At 48.7% G+C, this 15433-nt stretch overlaps 7 protein-coding genes and 1 non-coding gene across 8 annotated transcripts; 4 read left to right on the forward strand and 4 right to left on the reverse strand.

The window, feature by feature from the left end:
* Positions 1-754: 754 nt before the first annotated feature.
* Positions 755-826, reverse strand: K452DRAFT_t121. Its single transcript has one exon. It is a non-coding gene; the product is annotated as a tRNA-Met (tRNA).
* Positions 827-3120: 2294 nt separating this feature from the next.
* Positions 3121-4358, forward strand: K452DRAFT_300524 (uncharacterized protein; the record flags this gene model as incomplete). Its single annotated transcript, XM_033542339.1, has 4 exons — positions 3121-3587; positions 3643-3658; positions 3800-3899; positions 3964-4358. 4 exons carry the CDS (start codon positions 3121-3123, stop codon positions 4356-4358), a joined length of 978 nt encoding a protein of 325 aa, XP_033394639.1.
* A 314-nt stretch (positions 4359-4672) lies between these two features.
* K452DRAFT_360695 (uncharacterized protein) lies at positions 4673-5989 on the reverse strand. Its single transcript, XM_033546361.1, has 2 exons — positions 4991-5989; positions 4673-4937 (listed from the first exon to the last, which is right to left on the reverse strand). Exon 1 carries the CDS (start codon positions 5940-5942, stop codon positions 4992-4994), a length of 951 nt encoding a protein of 316 aa, XP_033394640.1. The 5' UTR covers positions 5943-5989; the 3' UTR covers positions 4673-4937; position 4991.
* Positions 5990-7976: 1987 nt separating this feature from the next.
* K452DRAFT_310904 (uncharacterized protein) lies at positions 7977-9353 on the forward strand (the record flags this gene model as incomplete). The annotated part of the gene is made up of 3 exons (XM_033543369.1): positions 7977-8295; positions 8331-8358; positions 8489-9353. The coding sequence occupies 3 exons, from the start codon at positions 7977-7979 to the stop codon at positions 9351-9353; spliced, it is 1212 nt and encodes a 403-aa protein (XP_033394641.1).
* Positions 9354-9836: 483 nt separating this feature from the next.
* On the reverse strand, positions 9837-10524 carry K452DRAFT_300526 (uncharacterized protein; the record flags this gene model as incomplete). Its single annotated transcript, XM_033542340.1, has 2 exons — positions 9837-9984; positions 10070-10524. 2 exons carry the CDS (start codon positions 10522-10524, stop codon positions 9837-9839), a joined length of 603 nt encoding a protein of 200 aa, XP_033394642.1.
* Positions 10525-12349: 1825 nt separating this feature from the next.
* K452DRAFT_360696 (uncharacterized protein) lies at positions 12350-14473 on the reverse strand. Its single transcript, XM_033546362.1, has 3 exons — positions 14134-14473; positions 13215-14071; positions 12350-13152 (listed from the first exon to the last, which is right to left on the reverse strand). Exons 1-3 carry the CDS (start codon positions 14273-14275, stop codon positions 12721-12723), a joined length of 1431 nt encoding a protein of 476 aa, XP_033394643.1. The 5' UTR covers positions 14276-14473; the 3' UTR covers positions 12350-12720.
* A 52-nt stretch (positions 14474-14525) lies between these two features.
* On the forward strand, positions 14526-15250 carry K452DRAFT_290040 (uncharacterized protein). Its single transcript, XM_033540931.1, has 2 exons — positions 14526-14696; positions 14762-15250. The coding sequence occupies exons 1-2, from the start codon at positions 14552-14554 to the stop codon at positions 14803-14805; spliced, it is 189 nt and encodes a 62-aa protein (XP_033394644.1). The 5' UTR covers positions 14526-14551; the 3' UTR covers positions 14806-15250.
* K452DRAFT_78196 (uncharacterized protein) lies at positions 14711-15433 on the forward strand. The gene has a single exon (XM_033547135.1). It carries the CDS (start codon positions 14919-14921, stop codon positions 15375-15377), a length of 459 nt encoding a protein of 152 aa, XP_033394645.1. The 5' UTR covers positions 14711-14918; the 3' UTR covers positions 15378-15433.

Here is a 15433-nt window from a genome sequence, read left to right on the forward strand (position 1 = left end):
TGCGCTGCTGAAGCTGCTGGCGGAAGAAGAAAGTCTGCTGCTGCTGTTTCCCAAGAGGCGCCGCCGCTTGGAGCCTCGGTGCTGATGCCGCTGCTACTGCTGGTGCGCGTTGCGAGAATAAAGGCCGGGCAGTTCGGAGCAGGAAAGTCATTGGACTGCAACAAGGGAAAAAGCAACACACACACAAAAACACGCGCGGAAACGTTGGGAGGGAGGGGGAACAAGCTTTTTTTGCGTTGTTTGCGTTCTTTTGCCTCCAGATCGAAAAATCTCAGATTTCGGGGCACGTGGCCTCTCCCCGCTAGTGAGTTTCGTCGCGCTCCGGCCCGTCGTCGATTATTAAGTCGAGGCCTCTCCCGTTCTTTTCTCCTTTGATGAAACCCGCTCGCGTCTCGTCGACTGGCGTGACATCTGGCCGCTTGCTTTTTTACGTGTGCGGGTCGCGCGACTGGATCATCCCGCGTGCGAACGGGTCGATCTGCCCGATGTCGGCAGGCGGGAGGGCAGCAAATCCATCGGAGGAATTCCGCTCTCTTTGACTTCCGAAGCTCTTGAGGATGGCATCCGTTGAGAGTGTGTCTGGTCTGGTAGTCGATGTAGTTTTTGCTGCTCCGAGGATGGAGAAGATTTAGAGAGAAAATACGAGCTCGGCTGAGCCTGCAGCTGCCTTCGCTCACCTCCACCGCCCGACATCCGCTGTTCCTGCCCGTCACACGCAAAAAACACCCAACACCGCAAAAAAGAATCAAGCTTCTAGCTGCGAATGGTTTCGATCCATTGTCCTCCGGGTTATGAGCCCGGCGCGCTTCCGCTGCGCCACGCAGCTTTTTCAATGCTTGAATGACTCTCTTTTTGCGCTTTTTACCTATATACTTACCCAATAGCTACCAGCCCTCGGCCCTTTTCTTATATTGACACGGACGTCAGTCAACTCTCCCAGGTCTTCTTTGATTGGCCGTCGTTGCTCTACAAAGTTGAGGCGTTTCTTCCTGTCTCAACTGCAATGCTCAGGTACAAAAAAAGCTTCGACGCATGTCCAAGGTCCGCAGTCTTGGATGCCGTGTTTAAATCGAGCTTCTCGTCTGCTAGACCTCCTTAAATTCACTCAACCAGGAATCCGTGCAGACAATCTGGCAAGCATATCTTTTCCATAGTATCACGGACCAAAACAAAAGTTCCCTTTCACATTTATGTCTCTAGCAAACATGGCGCGTAATAAACCAGAATTTTCTCACTTTCAAGACTTTTTTACTTCCGGGGAACAAACTATCCGTTATGTTGATAACAATATTTATACGGACATAGACGCCACCCTTACTACCAATAGCGACTTAGATGTTTTCGGGTTCCGTCTTGTGCCTGTGAAGGGGTTAGTTATCGCTCATATTCTTCGAGGTATGTATGCATACCAGGGTCGCCCAGAGGTTTCTTCTGCTAGGATTGAGTTCTTTGCATCCAGTTCCGAATAACAGGGAAAATCACAACTGTGCGCAATTCCCATGGAAAGGGTAGTTCGATTGCAGTTGCGACACGAAATTGTACCGCACCCCGTGCAAGCTACATAAAGGCATGATAGATGCGGCCCTGAGCCACATTGACAACAATACCAGGCGTCACTTAGAGCAGTGTGCGGTCGAAGAGTTTGGTATGTGGTGAGACAGCCGCTGTGGGTATCCATTGGCACAACAATTGGACAAGTTGACTGTACGGAAGCAGATTGGTTGTGGAAAAGACGATTTGCAGACGGTTCATGAAAAGATTCGTCGTCCGTGTGACGGCTTTATAATACAGGTAGGTTGGGCAGGAACGCATCAACTAATGCGCCACAATCTCATCGGGTGGTTCTGCATCTTCCTTGTGCTTGAGTCGCCTCCAATTACGAATAGCCGCAGCATGCCGTGCGACCAGTGACCACAGCATATGAGATGATTGGCCGTGTTTCTCATCCACAAGTTGCCCGCTTCGCAATTGCGAATAAGCACGTTGCGAGAAGTCAGGTATGCGAATTTGGAAATAAATAAAAAAACATAGATAAACTGAACATGTTTCCTTCCTCGTAAGACCCTCATCCCTTATTGTTATCATCTGCCTTTTGGCCAACCATTTACATGAGCCTTTCCATCAGTTATACTATCCCGCCTTTTATGTGCTGTAAAGAACCCCGCACAACCGGGACACTTGCCTCAGCCACGCCATTCTAGTCCGACGTCTTCTCAGCCGGAGAACCCCGCAACGCACTCAACATCACCATGTCCACTCACCAGGCCTCAATTCAAGATCAACCAGTCTATTCGAGAAAAAACGAACATGATTCTGCGGTCAGCTTCGCAAAACTCACTAACCCTTTGACAGCACATCTGTCAAGCACACGACAGGGAATACTGTGCCCTTTGTACCTTAGAAACCCTCATTTACCTCCTAGATTTGATGTGTGTTGGAAGAATACCTTCTTCAATGCGGCAGAACTGGGGTGGTGTTGCTCCAACATCTTTTACTATATTACTAGGCTAACTATCTGAGGCAGACTTCACATCGAGCACGACCATGGCTTCAAGCTAGGTCCAATTCCTAACGGCCTTACTGAGCGCGAGCAATTTGAGTATATTTGGGTGAAGGTTTTTCCAGGAGATCAGGGGAATGTGCCATCTGCCTGTAGGTGGTACGGCTGACTCGATGACATGCAAAGCTGATGGTAATACCACCTCGTCAGTTAACTGGGACCAAGACAGGTTGCGAAGACAGCACAATATTCGTGTTGTTAAGACACATGATCAGTACATCAAGAACAAACTGATGTCCTATGAGATGGTTTCACGAGAAACCTTGGAGGGTATTCTCGGGTCATTTCGCAGAGACCATGCAGCACTACTTCTTCCCGTAACCAGTAAGTCCGAAACCAATTTAGCAGACTGCAGCATTATGTAACATTGTGCCCAAGACTTTGCTACGCAGTGGGATACAACTCGACCAGAGATCCCCAGTTCTCGAGTCTCGAATGACAAAGCTCCAAATACGAAGAGGCCAGATGTTGAAGAGACCGAGGAAACTACACACCTCGAATCAAGAGGACTTGATTCGGCTGAACAGCTTATAGAAGTTGTGAAGAGGGCCCTGTCTCCAATGAAACGCGACATCGTCAACCGCTTCATGAACAATATCAAAGAGTTCTCTGAGACTTCCCGAGACCTTGAATACGAAGACGAACAGGATGACACGCCTGAGAGCAACGTTACAGACCAACCCGAGTCTACCGAGCAAGATGTCGAGGAAAGCACTGAAAGTCCTGAAGACGCGGATGAGCGACAAAGCCAATCTAGGGATGGTTCAAATGGGAATGTGCAGTCTTCGTCAACATCAGGTTCCGGGTCGGCGAATCTGAACGAAAAGGGCGGCAAAAGATCTTCGAGCTCGAGCGGAAACAATGAGCGTAATGGCGAGAAGCGTCGTAGATCGAAGAATACGGATACAAGCGAAAAAGACAGATCACCCCGGAAGCTTGCATGTCCATATTCGAAGCATGAATCTGCCACGCCTTGCACGAATGTATCGTGCCTTTTCCCAGGATTTTCGAATGTGTCGCGCGTCAAGTAAGTTTTTATATTAGAAGACTTAGACATACGGGAACTGATATTACCGATTCAGGGAACATCTCTACCGGGTACATGCTCCGCTAATAAAATGCTTACGCTGCTGCGAAGTGTTTGCCAACCAGTCAAGCCTGAGAGACCACGCTAGGGCTGAAAACCAGTGTCCACGGCGGCAAGACGAATCCACTACTAACAAAATGACGCCTGAACAGGAGCAACAACTCAAGTCCAGAAAGAAAACGAACGATAGCGAAGAGGAGAAATGGAGACAAGTTTACCGTATTTTGTTTGATGGTGACATTCCTAATCCATGTACGGCACTAATTTCCTGGTGTACTTTTCTATTTTATTACCAGCAAGCTAACCAATCAAACAGACTGCGATCAAACTTCGCTGAACTTCAAATTCTTTTCCCGCTTCGAGCTGTACAGCCATGCTAGGCTACCTACCCTCGTTCAAGCAAAGGTCGAAAGAATAGTAGACGAAGAAATCGAGGCTAGATTGAAGCGCCAGCTCGTTGAGATTCTCCAAAACTGCTTGAAAGAGCTCTTTGTCTCCTTCAAGAAGTCCGAGCAAGGAAGAGCCAACGAGGAACTTGAGGAGAATCTTATGGATGAAAAAGGAAAAGACACTTCTTATGAGGAATCTGAAGCAAACTCAATCGAAAACCATACGGAACCAGAAGTGGCCTCAGAGTATACCCTCGATGCGTTGAACATGCCAAGTCTCTTGGATCTGGATTTGGATGAGACGGCCTTTTACTGGCTATAGGAAGATACGGAGGAGGACTTATAAAATTCATAGCTTTATTTCGCTCGCACCTTAGAGTGCTATCGTACGTAAAAATATCCGTCCGATTCTTGTATATCCTTTGCTTTTTGATTCCGACAACGAACTTGCCAAGTGTTTGCTACTTGACATACTAGATTCTGAAGTCTATTATAACAACTGCTAATGATATAAACTAGGGTATCTAGTAGCGCTAGTAATAGTATTATTATCACTGTGAAGAAATATCAAAAGGCTGAACACAAAATGTAAAGTTTTAGACTATAGTACCTGATTAATCTCGAGTAATCTAGATGCTTTAGACGTTGAGGTGTGATCCAATAGCTATGATGTTGTCGCTTGAATTCCCTGTCCAGTTTTTTGTTTTCTCTCTACAGAATTACAGAGCTCTCTAAAGTACTCTCGTGACCCACGTTGACCTGTTGTAACTGCATGATCATCTGACCTTACTCCTGCTGGAACAGATAAATCGAAGTCTTTGTACATGCAATGTTCGTGTCTGGAAGAATCGAACTTGATCATTCTAATTGAAACACACTGTCCCTTTGAGGGCCTGTAGCACTGGACCAGTTTCAGCATCGGTGATGTCTGTATTTCGAGTTCTGTCAACCCACCTCAGTAGAATTCAACAAATGAGCCGTAAGATATCAACCAAGATATCTCTGTTTTTATATAGCTCTCCCAATCAATATCCAAGCCTGCCTCTTTTGCGACCACGTGCGAGCGAACAAGGTGGTTCCAACACAACTTAAGATAATCCCTGAGGCGCTCCAAGTTTCCTGGATTCAAAGGGTCGACGCCCTCTTCCTTGAGCTTTGTGCTGTCCTCAAAGTAACTGAACTCACGCCCAAAGAACTCGCGGTGGGGAATGGCCCACGTGTCTTGTTCCCTGCCTTCGGTGCAGCCCTTGAGCATCCGGCGACAACCCTCCATATCGCGATAGTCTCGCTGGAAGTCTTTGCCGCCGCCCTCTGACCCCTCCGGCATCCACAGCTGCGGCCTGGTGTATACCAGATTGAGAAAAAGATACGCCGTGAGGGCCGTCTGGAAAAGATTACGCCAGCCGGGATCGGCACCCATATATTGCAGCACGCGCTGCAAAGGTCTGCTTTTTAATTTGGCAAGCCTGAGGAGTGGCTCGATTTCGTTGGTGGCAATCAAAGCCATGACAATCCCAGCGCGCCTATCTGAGACCGTGTCGAAAGGATCTTTCCAGCCACGTCCCGTGCGCTGGCCGTCAATATCATCGCCTCTTGGTTCTCCATATGGTGATTCGAAGTACGCGTAGACTTTGCGCACAGCCTCGTCTCCAAAGATCGGGGTATCGTCATCGTCGTCGTCGTCTTCGATAGTCACTTCCGGGTACTTGCGCCGCTCGCTCTCCGAGAACTCTTCCAGCGTGCGCAAGAAGACGCGCACAAAATGCATGCGCTTCTTCTCCGCCGCTTCGCCGGGGATAGCTTCGAAAACCGTGTGCCGCTCTGATGTTCCACGAGGTCCGACTTTTGCGAGTTTGTAGGAGGAGGCTAACGCCTCCCAGGGGATGTTGTGTGCTTGGTGCGCCATGTCTTGTACGTACAGCCACCAAAAATTGTAAGCTTGAAGGATGGATGTTGAAGGGGTGAAGTGTTTACACGTTGTCTGAAGAGTCATTTATATAGAGTCATACATATAGTCAATCGGGCCTTTAGAGAGGGGTTTGTTCGTATCAGGGTGTCAGGCATCAAAGGCGGGGAAGCTCCGGGTCGGAGGTTAGCTAGCAAATCCAGCCAGTTCCCTAAGCAACATTTTGTAGTTAGCAAGTGTTATACGTTACTACTATTCCTAGGCTACTATTTTAGCTAGGAAATATTATTATTAAAAAGCCTTTTAAAGTTCTTCTTATGTTACTTATTATCTTTAAGTTTTTTTTTAAAAATCTTCGCTAATAGACTATTACTACTATTTAATAAAATTTAATAGCTACGCTTACTAGATTCTTTAATAGTAAATAGGGGCTACTACGGTAGGGTATTTACTAATACTTTAAAGAGTAAAAATATAAGTATATACTATAGAATAAAGTATAAGTATTTTCTAAAAGTATTAGTGTAAGTATAAGTTTAAGTATTTAAATTTTTAAAAGTGTAAGTATAGAATAGTATATAAAATAAGTACTAGGTTTAGTAAAGGTATACTCTAAGTATTAGTATAAATATTAGTATCTAATAAGTATTAGATTATATAAAAGTTATTTTTTTTTAGCCTAAATCTTCTATATTTTAAATAATAAAGGATGTAATAGGTATATAATAAGTATAAGTATTACTATAAATAGAAGTAGTATATACTTATTTACTTAAGTATAATACTTATTAGATACTAATACTTATTATATAATACTTATATTATAATACTATAAGAAATTAACTACTTATAGTATAAGTATTTAAGTAAAAAGTATTAGTATATACTAATACTCCTCCTATAATACTAATACCGTAGTAGCCCCTAATAGTAAATCTATACTTCTACTTAGGATAACGTTTATACTATATAGAAGGCTAATAGTACCTCTACTATACGCGCAGAAATATAGTCTTTAATAAGTTAAGTATATTTCTATCTATAATTATACTATTTAAAGAAATTACTATATTCGGGCTTAGGTAGTAGAGATACCTAGTAGTAGATTTATATAATCTTCGTAAGCAAACTCCGTACGCTGCGGCGACGACTGTATTCTGCTAGCACTTACCTAATTAGACAGGCGGCGATGGTGAGGGGTTGGTACGATTATCCTGCGCCCGCACTAAATGCTGACTGCTGCTACCCCTCACCTCGACCTTATAAGAGTTACAGGCGCCCTCTAGCCTACTCGATGAAAGTCCCGAGGCTCTTCAATGTCTGCGGTACTGTACACCTGCCTTTAAACAGTAAACATAATATACTGACTCTTTTTCTAATCCAGAAACTTAGCAAACAGTCACCGCTCCAAAACGACCGCTACGAGCCCATACGCCGAGCAAAAGAGCAGTGGGATACACATAAGCTTTATTGTATTGTTTGCGGACTCGGAGGCGAATGGATTGATAGAATTTCAGTTTGGGGGATCAAAAATGATCGTCAGCTGTTTACCTGCTTGCGGGAAAGATATCCCGTACGGGGTTTCTACATCATATCATCGATAGATTTCGTCCGGGTAGCTGATTTGCATTTCTTGCCAGAAGTTCAGGCGCCATCAGTGCTAACAAAAGCTACAGGTTAGTATCAACGCACACGTAATTCGTATCCACGACCACAATGAATGCCAATCTGGCAACTGTTCTTGCCTTCCAGAGAAGCGCGGCTCCGGTATACGTCTTGGCTATATCCTTAACAAGCCCTTCCTATCACAAGGTTTTCCACCAATTGATCCAAAGTTGATGGTTCAGCATCTGAGCACCCAGATCGTATTCCAAAGGAGCAAACTTTAATTCTTCGGCAAATGCCTATATCCGGCTCATTTGTTCCAAACCAAGATGATGACTGGGGAATAGCAATTCGTTACGACATTACCTATGCACACCTTTGGACGGTAGCAACCGCAGTCCTTGGATTTACAGTCTCTTTTATCCTATTATGTATTGCAGTAGCTTACAACGAGGGCATGGCCCTACTGATGTTACCTTTCATCTCGATAATGCTGGTTCCAACTCTCCCAAGCGATATTGCTACACTTGTCCGAGATCTTCACAGGAAATTCCTATGCCTCTTTTATGGGCTAAGGCGATGCCTAAAGTCAACAATATCGGGCCTATCCTGGATTTCGATATCTTCCTGGCTGTTCGGTTCTGCGATCCCTACATCCTTAGTCGTACCGTGGAGGGAACATTTGGCAGATATAGGTTTGGTGGAAAAGCCGAATCCTGTTGGAACCAAACGCATCCCTTGGACTTGCGTAAGTAGTGAATTTTGATTCTCGTAATTCTCCAGGACATACTAAAATTAGAAAAGGGGTGCGGTAAAATGCTTTATAGTGACTGCTGGTGGTCAGAGATGCTTCGGAAATGAAATAATTCTCAAGCTGTCTCTGAAGGCTAGCCAAAGCAGTCGCATTTCCACGACAAAGGTAGCACTTACAGTTGGTCTAGCTGCCGATCCTCGGCAATTTCGCTAGGGACATTCCTTAGTGGCCACTTGCCTTTCATAAACAAAAAAAGTGTACCGGATCTTCCTGTACACAACACCAGAGATCCCACTGGTATCACCTTAAACTCTACCCAGGGCGGACAAAATCACGGGATACAGCAGTTATTCCTCCTCATATGCGCTCCAACCACAGGGACCTGCAAACGGCTCGTTCAAGAAGAAGTTGGCGATATCCGCACTGACCGAGACTTATTCTTGAAGTTGCAAAAGACAGTTGCGCGTCACATTAAACCATGGTCCTCCTGGCGCTTTCTACGGAAACTGTCGAGCGTTGAGTTTGTACAAGTAAGATCAACTACCTGCACGCACTGCCCTGAAACTGACAAAGATAAATTGCAGATCACACTGATGGCAGGCGCCTCTCAAAAAACCGGTGTTAGCCAACACTTACACTGTAAATACACGCCCTGTCAATGCTTACCACTGCACGATGATCCGGATTACAAGTATACACCCGACCCGGAGAAACAGTTTCCACCTGTGCCTCACCCATTACTCTTGGAATGCCTATTGCACCCAGGCTTGATTCAGGAAGACCAGACCTGGGTTTACGATGCACTTCCGAAGAAACTCCATAAAGAGCTAAACCCGGAGCTTCAAAAGAAATCGAGGGGCTGGGGTATTTGCCTCAACGAAGGCCTTGACTGGAACAGAATATGGGCGCTTTTGCTGGTAATACTGGGGACTTGTATTCTTGGCGTAACTATTTGCTCGGCGATAACTGGTGATTGGCAAAGCTCTTGGACGGTTGCAGGTACTTGTTTTACAGCTTTGACTGGGTCGTTGGGATTTTTTGCTACGCTGTAAAATATGTTTTATGCGGTGATGAATGGGATTTATTCTAGCTCATAAATCATAAACGGCGAAGGTCAAACCTATTCTCTATAGTGTTAAACAACATTCACGCTCAAGCATAATTGGAATAGCGGAAGCATTTATCAACTAATGAACCTTATTAATCGCCGTGCCGCTTCTCTCCCTCTAGAATCAGGAAGGTGTATATGTATACGTTTCAGTATTTGTATATATATAGGGCCTGAACAAAACTCATTATAAGAAGTATAGTCATAATCACGTTTAAAAAAGAAAGGCAATACTTAGCCGGTTCCAGTTCTTTATTTGATTTGAACCTACGGCTTTACTAGGCAAGTAATTGCGACCTGCAAGACGTGATATCCCTACCACCAGAACTCACACACTACATAAAAGCAAGAAAGTCACTATCAGCAGGAAACAGCCAGCAGTAAGCATGCGCAGAAAAAATTAAAAGCAAAGACGCATAACCCGCCACTACTCATTCCCGCTATTCGCAATATTCGTGCAATAAAAGCTACCGAGCCCATCGATGTACTCATTGACATCCGCTATCTCCCCACTGAGTGTCACATGGGCCCTGTCTTTCGTATCGCCATTGGTTTTACAATCCTCTACCCCGGAACTGTACACACATGATCAGCACCTTGCACGATACACGACAAGCAGCAGCAGCCACCATTACAAAAAACGAAACAGGCAAGACGTACGCATAGAAATGGCAAGTGCCCTGAAATGGGGCGAAATCCTTCGTCTTGCCAAACAAGCCCCGCTGCCAGAGCTTTCTCCCGATCTTGAGCGACCCGATTTCTTCGAGGCCCGACGCATAATAGGCGCAGCATTTATTGAGGGGGATGGGGGTGACGGGGATGACGTTCATGCCTAAGGCTTCATGGCCAGTGAAGTCTTTCTCGGGGTGAAATTCGATTTCTACTTTCTCGATCCACTTGTCGTTTCTGTATGGATCGCCCGAAACATCGTCTCCCAGATTTCCTATGAGGTCTTGCCTCTTGGTGCGTTTTCCGGGGGCCACGAACGTATCACGGTTGGGCGAGGTAGTGATGTTGATGCGCGAGGGCGAGATCGTCGGGGTGAAGCGTTGGGGCAAAGAGGCCACAAAGGGGAGGCTTGTAGCCACGAAAAGTCCAAGGTGTGAGAGCTTCATTGTGAGTGTTACGCCTGCAAGCTCAAGTGCTGTTAGCTTGGTGGTAAAGATGAAGAAGAAGCTCGGTTTGATTTTTTAGAGAAAATGGCCATGAGGCGGGGGATTTATGGTTGAGATTAATGCACCGTGGAGTCATGAACGGTAGATCAGAGTGGATGCAGCTATTGGCAGTGATGTAAGAGAGTACACAAGGTGTGCGACGATCCAAAACACTTACAGTATAGAACCACGCATCTGAACCAAGCTACCACGGATACTAATTCGACTGAAAGCCTAACACGGCCTAGAATTTTGCCTTACTATCCGCCGGTTATACTAATTATAGACAAGTTGTCACCTAACACACGAATAAATATTAAAAAAGCCCTCCATCTACCGCCGCTAAGCTCTAACCTGTACCACAGCATCTACGGCCGCCTACGCCTTCTGCATATACTGCTTCCATGGCTTTTTGGTCAGTGCATGACTGTATGTGTAGGTCAAGGCTATTATAATAATCACGGGTTTTCGGGTCTGGAATGGGCCGGGTCCCATTTCTTTCTTTTATATCTGCAGAGTTAGCATAATCAGGTCTAGTGCACACTGCTTTTTCCAGTTCGAAGACGTAATGATATACTACTGAGTTCACGAGCCACTGATGTCGACGGTAATAAGGTTCACATAGTCGCATAAAGAGTATAGTGGGACAACAAAGTTGACTTGGCATCGCTTACCCTTAGACCTCGCTGTAGTCAGTATCAGATGCTTCCCTCGTCGCGTATGCATATGTCGACGACATGTTTCACACCAAGGGTTATTTCATCAGCTGCTTCTCTTCAGCCACTTTCTTCAGCCGCCGTAATCGCTTCCACATGTTTGCCATTCCCCTGCGACGACAATTCTGCTTTCGACGCTTGTATTTCCTTTGTCGGCATAGCTATCGTCTTATTTGCTACCGCAAGGCAAGCTGCATAACCCAGGGCAGGGAATCCTGGAAGCGAAGCTGGGTTGCAAGGCGAATGTGCATGAACCACCGAACGGGCAATCGTCACGCAGTGATCACTCTGGTCCTAGTATACTAATTAGGCAACTCTTGACGTTGCCAACATGCCTCGTTCTCTTATATTGTCAAAAGGCAACAGCGTACCCTTGCCGTTTATCCTTTACTTACTCAACGCACAAAGCCACTGACAATTCGTGGCGTTCATTTGCTTCTTGCCGCATAGCCCAGACGCTCCAATGAACATCAGTAAGAGAGGCGCACTAGATTCTAGTCTGGCTTTTCTAGCGCCTGGCCCAACAGTCTCAGAGATCGCCGCACGCGGAGGAGCACGGAAACGAAAACAACTAGACAGGCCAGAAAGCCGCTCCCTCAAGTGTACAAGGAGAAGGGTCTAGCTATAAAAGCCCACTGAAAGACTTTGCTCTCGTCAGCCAGCACAGGAAGAACAGGACGTACGCACGGCAAGCCGGCATGAAGCTGACATACCTCAGCATCAGTGGCTCATGAATATTCAGCACGCACCATCTCTTCGCCTTTCGGCTTCCCAGCCCCATGTCATAAGTCAAACGCTCCCCACAAGAACAAGAAAAGAGCAACCAAACCAAACCAAACCCCCGTACTCCGTACAGCGGCCTCAGGAAGCATTCCCAAAAAGCCGACCAAGAAGCACGCGTGCGAAGTAGGTCACCAACAAATACATCACCTTTAAACGTAGAGTAGAGAGTAGAGAGGAGGAGAACAGAACAAGCAAGACAGGCAGACAGACCGTGACGAGATGCAGTCGCTTAAAAAAAACAGAGAGCCCTTGCATAGCAAGGGGGCCCGACTAGTCGGGCCGACTTTAAAAACAAAAAAAAAAAAAAAAAAAAAAACAAGTCACCACTCACCAGCCATGGCTAAGCCGAATAAACACCAAACTGGACCAGCAAACAAGCTGAAAGAAAGTACCACGCACGCGTTTCGCAGTTTGCAAACAGAATAGGAATAAGTATGCCCTGCACTCTCCACAGGTACAATCAATGCTTAATGTAAACGGACAGCGCGACGCTAACAATCATCAATTTTGCGGCAGCACTCTCAAGCATTTCTACTCATAACAGCCAAACAAACAAACAACGCAGCTCTCATAGCCACGCCGCATCCTCTTCTCTCTTCTTCTGACAAACCCCTAACCCCCACTCAACCCAAACCAATCACATCAATCAGTCAGTCCCTCAGTTCCTCTTCTTCTCGCCCTGCGCCCCCCTCACAGGCGCACTATAAAGCCACAGCGCGACAAAGCCCACCCAACCGGCAACCGTGACGCCAATGCCGCCAACCCAGGGCCACGCACCGCTGATGCGCCACGAGCGGGGCCACTCGTCGTGGGCGAAATGGCGCACCGTCACCTCGCGCTTCTCGTCGACCGTCGTCAGGAACGGCCGCTTGTAGTTGACACGGAAGTTGAAGATGCCGTGCTGGTCCGGCGTCGTGAACTGCGTCGCGAAGATGGTGCTGTCGGCGCCCGCCACCGCCGGCAGCGCCGCCAGCGTCAGCCGGTGGAACGGCGACAGCATGCTGAATTCCAGCTGCAATGCGTCGGCAGACTCCGGGTGGAAGGGGACGAGGCGGTCGGTGTCCCACTCGGAGATCTCTATCTCAAAGGCCTGCGGAGTGTGTTAACTGGATTTTGCCTACAAGCTAGTCTATGGCGTGTTGTTGTACGTACCACCTTGTTCTTAATGCGGTAGATCGAGGGGTTGTGCTCCGCGGCGCCGACAGCCGTCTCATTGAGGCCGAGGTGTTGAGCGCTCTCGTCCTCGCTGAGCCAATGCCGCAGGCGACCGACCTTCAGCACGCCCTTCTCCTTGAAGGTCCACGCAGTGAGCTGCGCCGCGAACTCGCGGTTAGCCGTCTTCTCCTCCTCGCCGGAGGCGGCGTTCTTGACCGTCGTGTCGAACCACTTGTCCTGCAGCATCTCGGCCGAGCCCAGAACCGCGAAGCGGGCGCTATTGCGGGCCTGGAAAGCGGTCACGAGACTGAGCTGCGAGCCGATGCCGAAGGGGTCTTCTGCGGCAGCCTCGGCGTCCGCGTCCTTGGGGTTGTGCGTGTAGGCGGTGCTGGGGGCGCGCAGGATGGGCGCGAGCAGCGGCGAGGCGTTGGCCAGTAGCTGGCCCATGGCGCGAGGAACGGCGACGACGCCATCACCGGCGAAGAAGTTGCGCACGCCGGGCTTGAGGGCCTGCGGGCGCGGGACGAGCACGACGTCGTGGGCTTCCGAGGCCGAGTTGGCGTCGTGGGCGAAGTGGTCGAGGACGAGCGACGTCTTGTCCGGGCCGAGGTGGATGTCGAGCTCGAGGAGCGTGCTCTGCACCGCCGCGGAGACGGTCTGGCCGCCGGCCAGCGCGAGCATGACGTTGCCGTCCTTGTTGAGGAAGTCGAGGACGAGCTGCGGCGACAGGGCCGGGCCGTAGCCCTTGCTCTTGGGCGGGAGGAGGAGGACGTGGTCGTAGGCGCGCTCGCCATGCTTGAACAGCGACAGCGATTCAGACTTGGGCGAGGCGAAATCGAGGGAGAAGCCGCGGGCTGGGAGAATTGGCGTCAGCAATTGCAATTGGAGAGGATCAAATCAATGGTGAGATATGTACAGGTCAGGTCGGCCCAGAAGAGCGAATACTTGTCCTTGTCGGCCAACTCCTCGAGCACAACCAGCGTGCGGGGGCCGGAGAAGCTGAGGGCGCTCGCAAGGCCCAGCAAGGCCAGGCAAGCCAGCGAAAGCAACCAACGCATCGTCTCGAATTGGGGGAAGAGTAGCTAGACGATGAGTTTGGAGAGCTTCGGCTTGAGCTGTGGCATACGTGGATGCGTAAGGGACCGCGCACGCCGCGCCAAGCCGGGCCCGAGCTCCTCCCTCCGGCGGAGAATCCAAACCTCCGCCCGCTGCCAACCTACGTCTACCTACCTACCCGTCTATACCTACCCAGTCCCAAGCCATTGATTACCCACCCACCCACCTCCACCACCACCATGTCCGCCCCCCGCTTCTGGTCTACCCCCTTGCGCTACATGCGCTGGGTCTCGCACGAGAAGCCCGCCGTCTTCTACAGCTTCGTCGTCGGCTTCATGGGCCCGGCCATTGTCGTCGCCGCCCCGCCCTTCCGCCGCCTCATTGGCGACGACCCGCGCCCGGAGATCCCCATGACCTACCCCAGTGAGTGACACGCCTCAATGGCTCTGCCCCGTCTCGATGCGGCGGCTGACGTCTTCCCCCCGCAGTCCCCAAGGGCCCCCGCGTTATCCCCGAGGGTTATGACGACTAAGCGACTCCCTCCTGCGCGCACGCCGCCCGGCTCTCTGGCCTCGGTGTATATATGCGAGCGCGTGAATTGGTGTGCGGTGGAGTGACTACCCGAGCTTGGACGGGATCGTGTGAATGAGCGGGCGGGAGAGGGGCCGGCAGACAACTCGGAAAACACGCTGGGCGGATGCGCCTGCGTGGTCAGAAACACAATACGAAAAGAATTGGGGAGAGATGAATGCATGGAAGGTGTGGAAGGAGGCGCGATGCGATGTACATACGTGTATGCGCAATAGACGGGAGCTGGCCGGACGAAGACAAGAGCCCTGCGGCTGCAGCGGAAGGGCGCAGCATAGGGTTCAATCTCATGGTTTTTCTTTTTTGCTTCGCTTTGCTCACCTTGCTCGCGGTTTGCTACTCGCGGTTTGTTACTTGCGTCTTTGTCCTGCTACCTGTTGGGAGACGACGCGTCCCGCCCCGTTCATTCAATTGCTCCTCTGTGCACTTATTTCCTGCATTTCCATCCACCTATCCATCCCACCATCACCGTCTCTCCATCTACCAGTCTGGTCTGCTATAAAAAAAGAAAACTAACTTTTAATTAATTTTAACTACTCGATAACCTTATTTTTTTTTTTTTTTTTTTTTTT

The sequence above is a fragment of the Aplosporella prunicola genome, assembly GCF_010093885.1.
Source record: "Aplosporella prunicola CBS 121167 unplaced genomic scaffold K452scaffold_21, whole genome shotgun sequence".
NCBI lineage: Eukaryota > Fungi > Ascomycota > Dothideomycetes > Botryosphaeriales > Aplosporellaceae > Aplosporella > Aplosporella prunicola.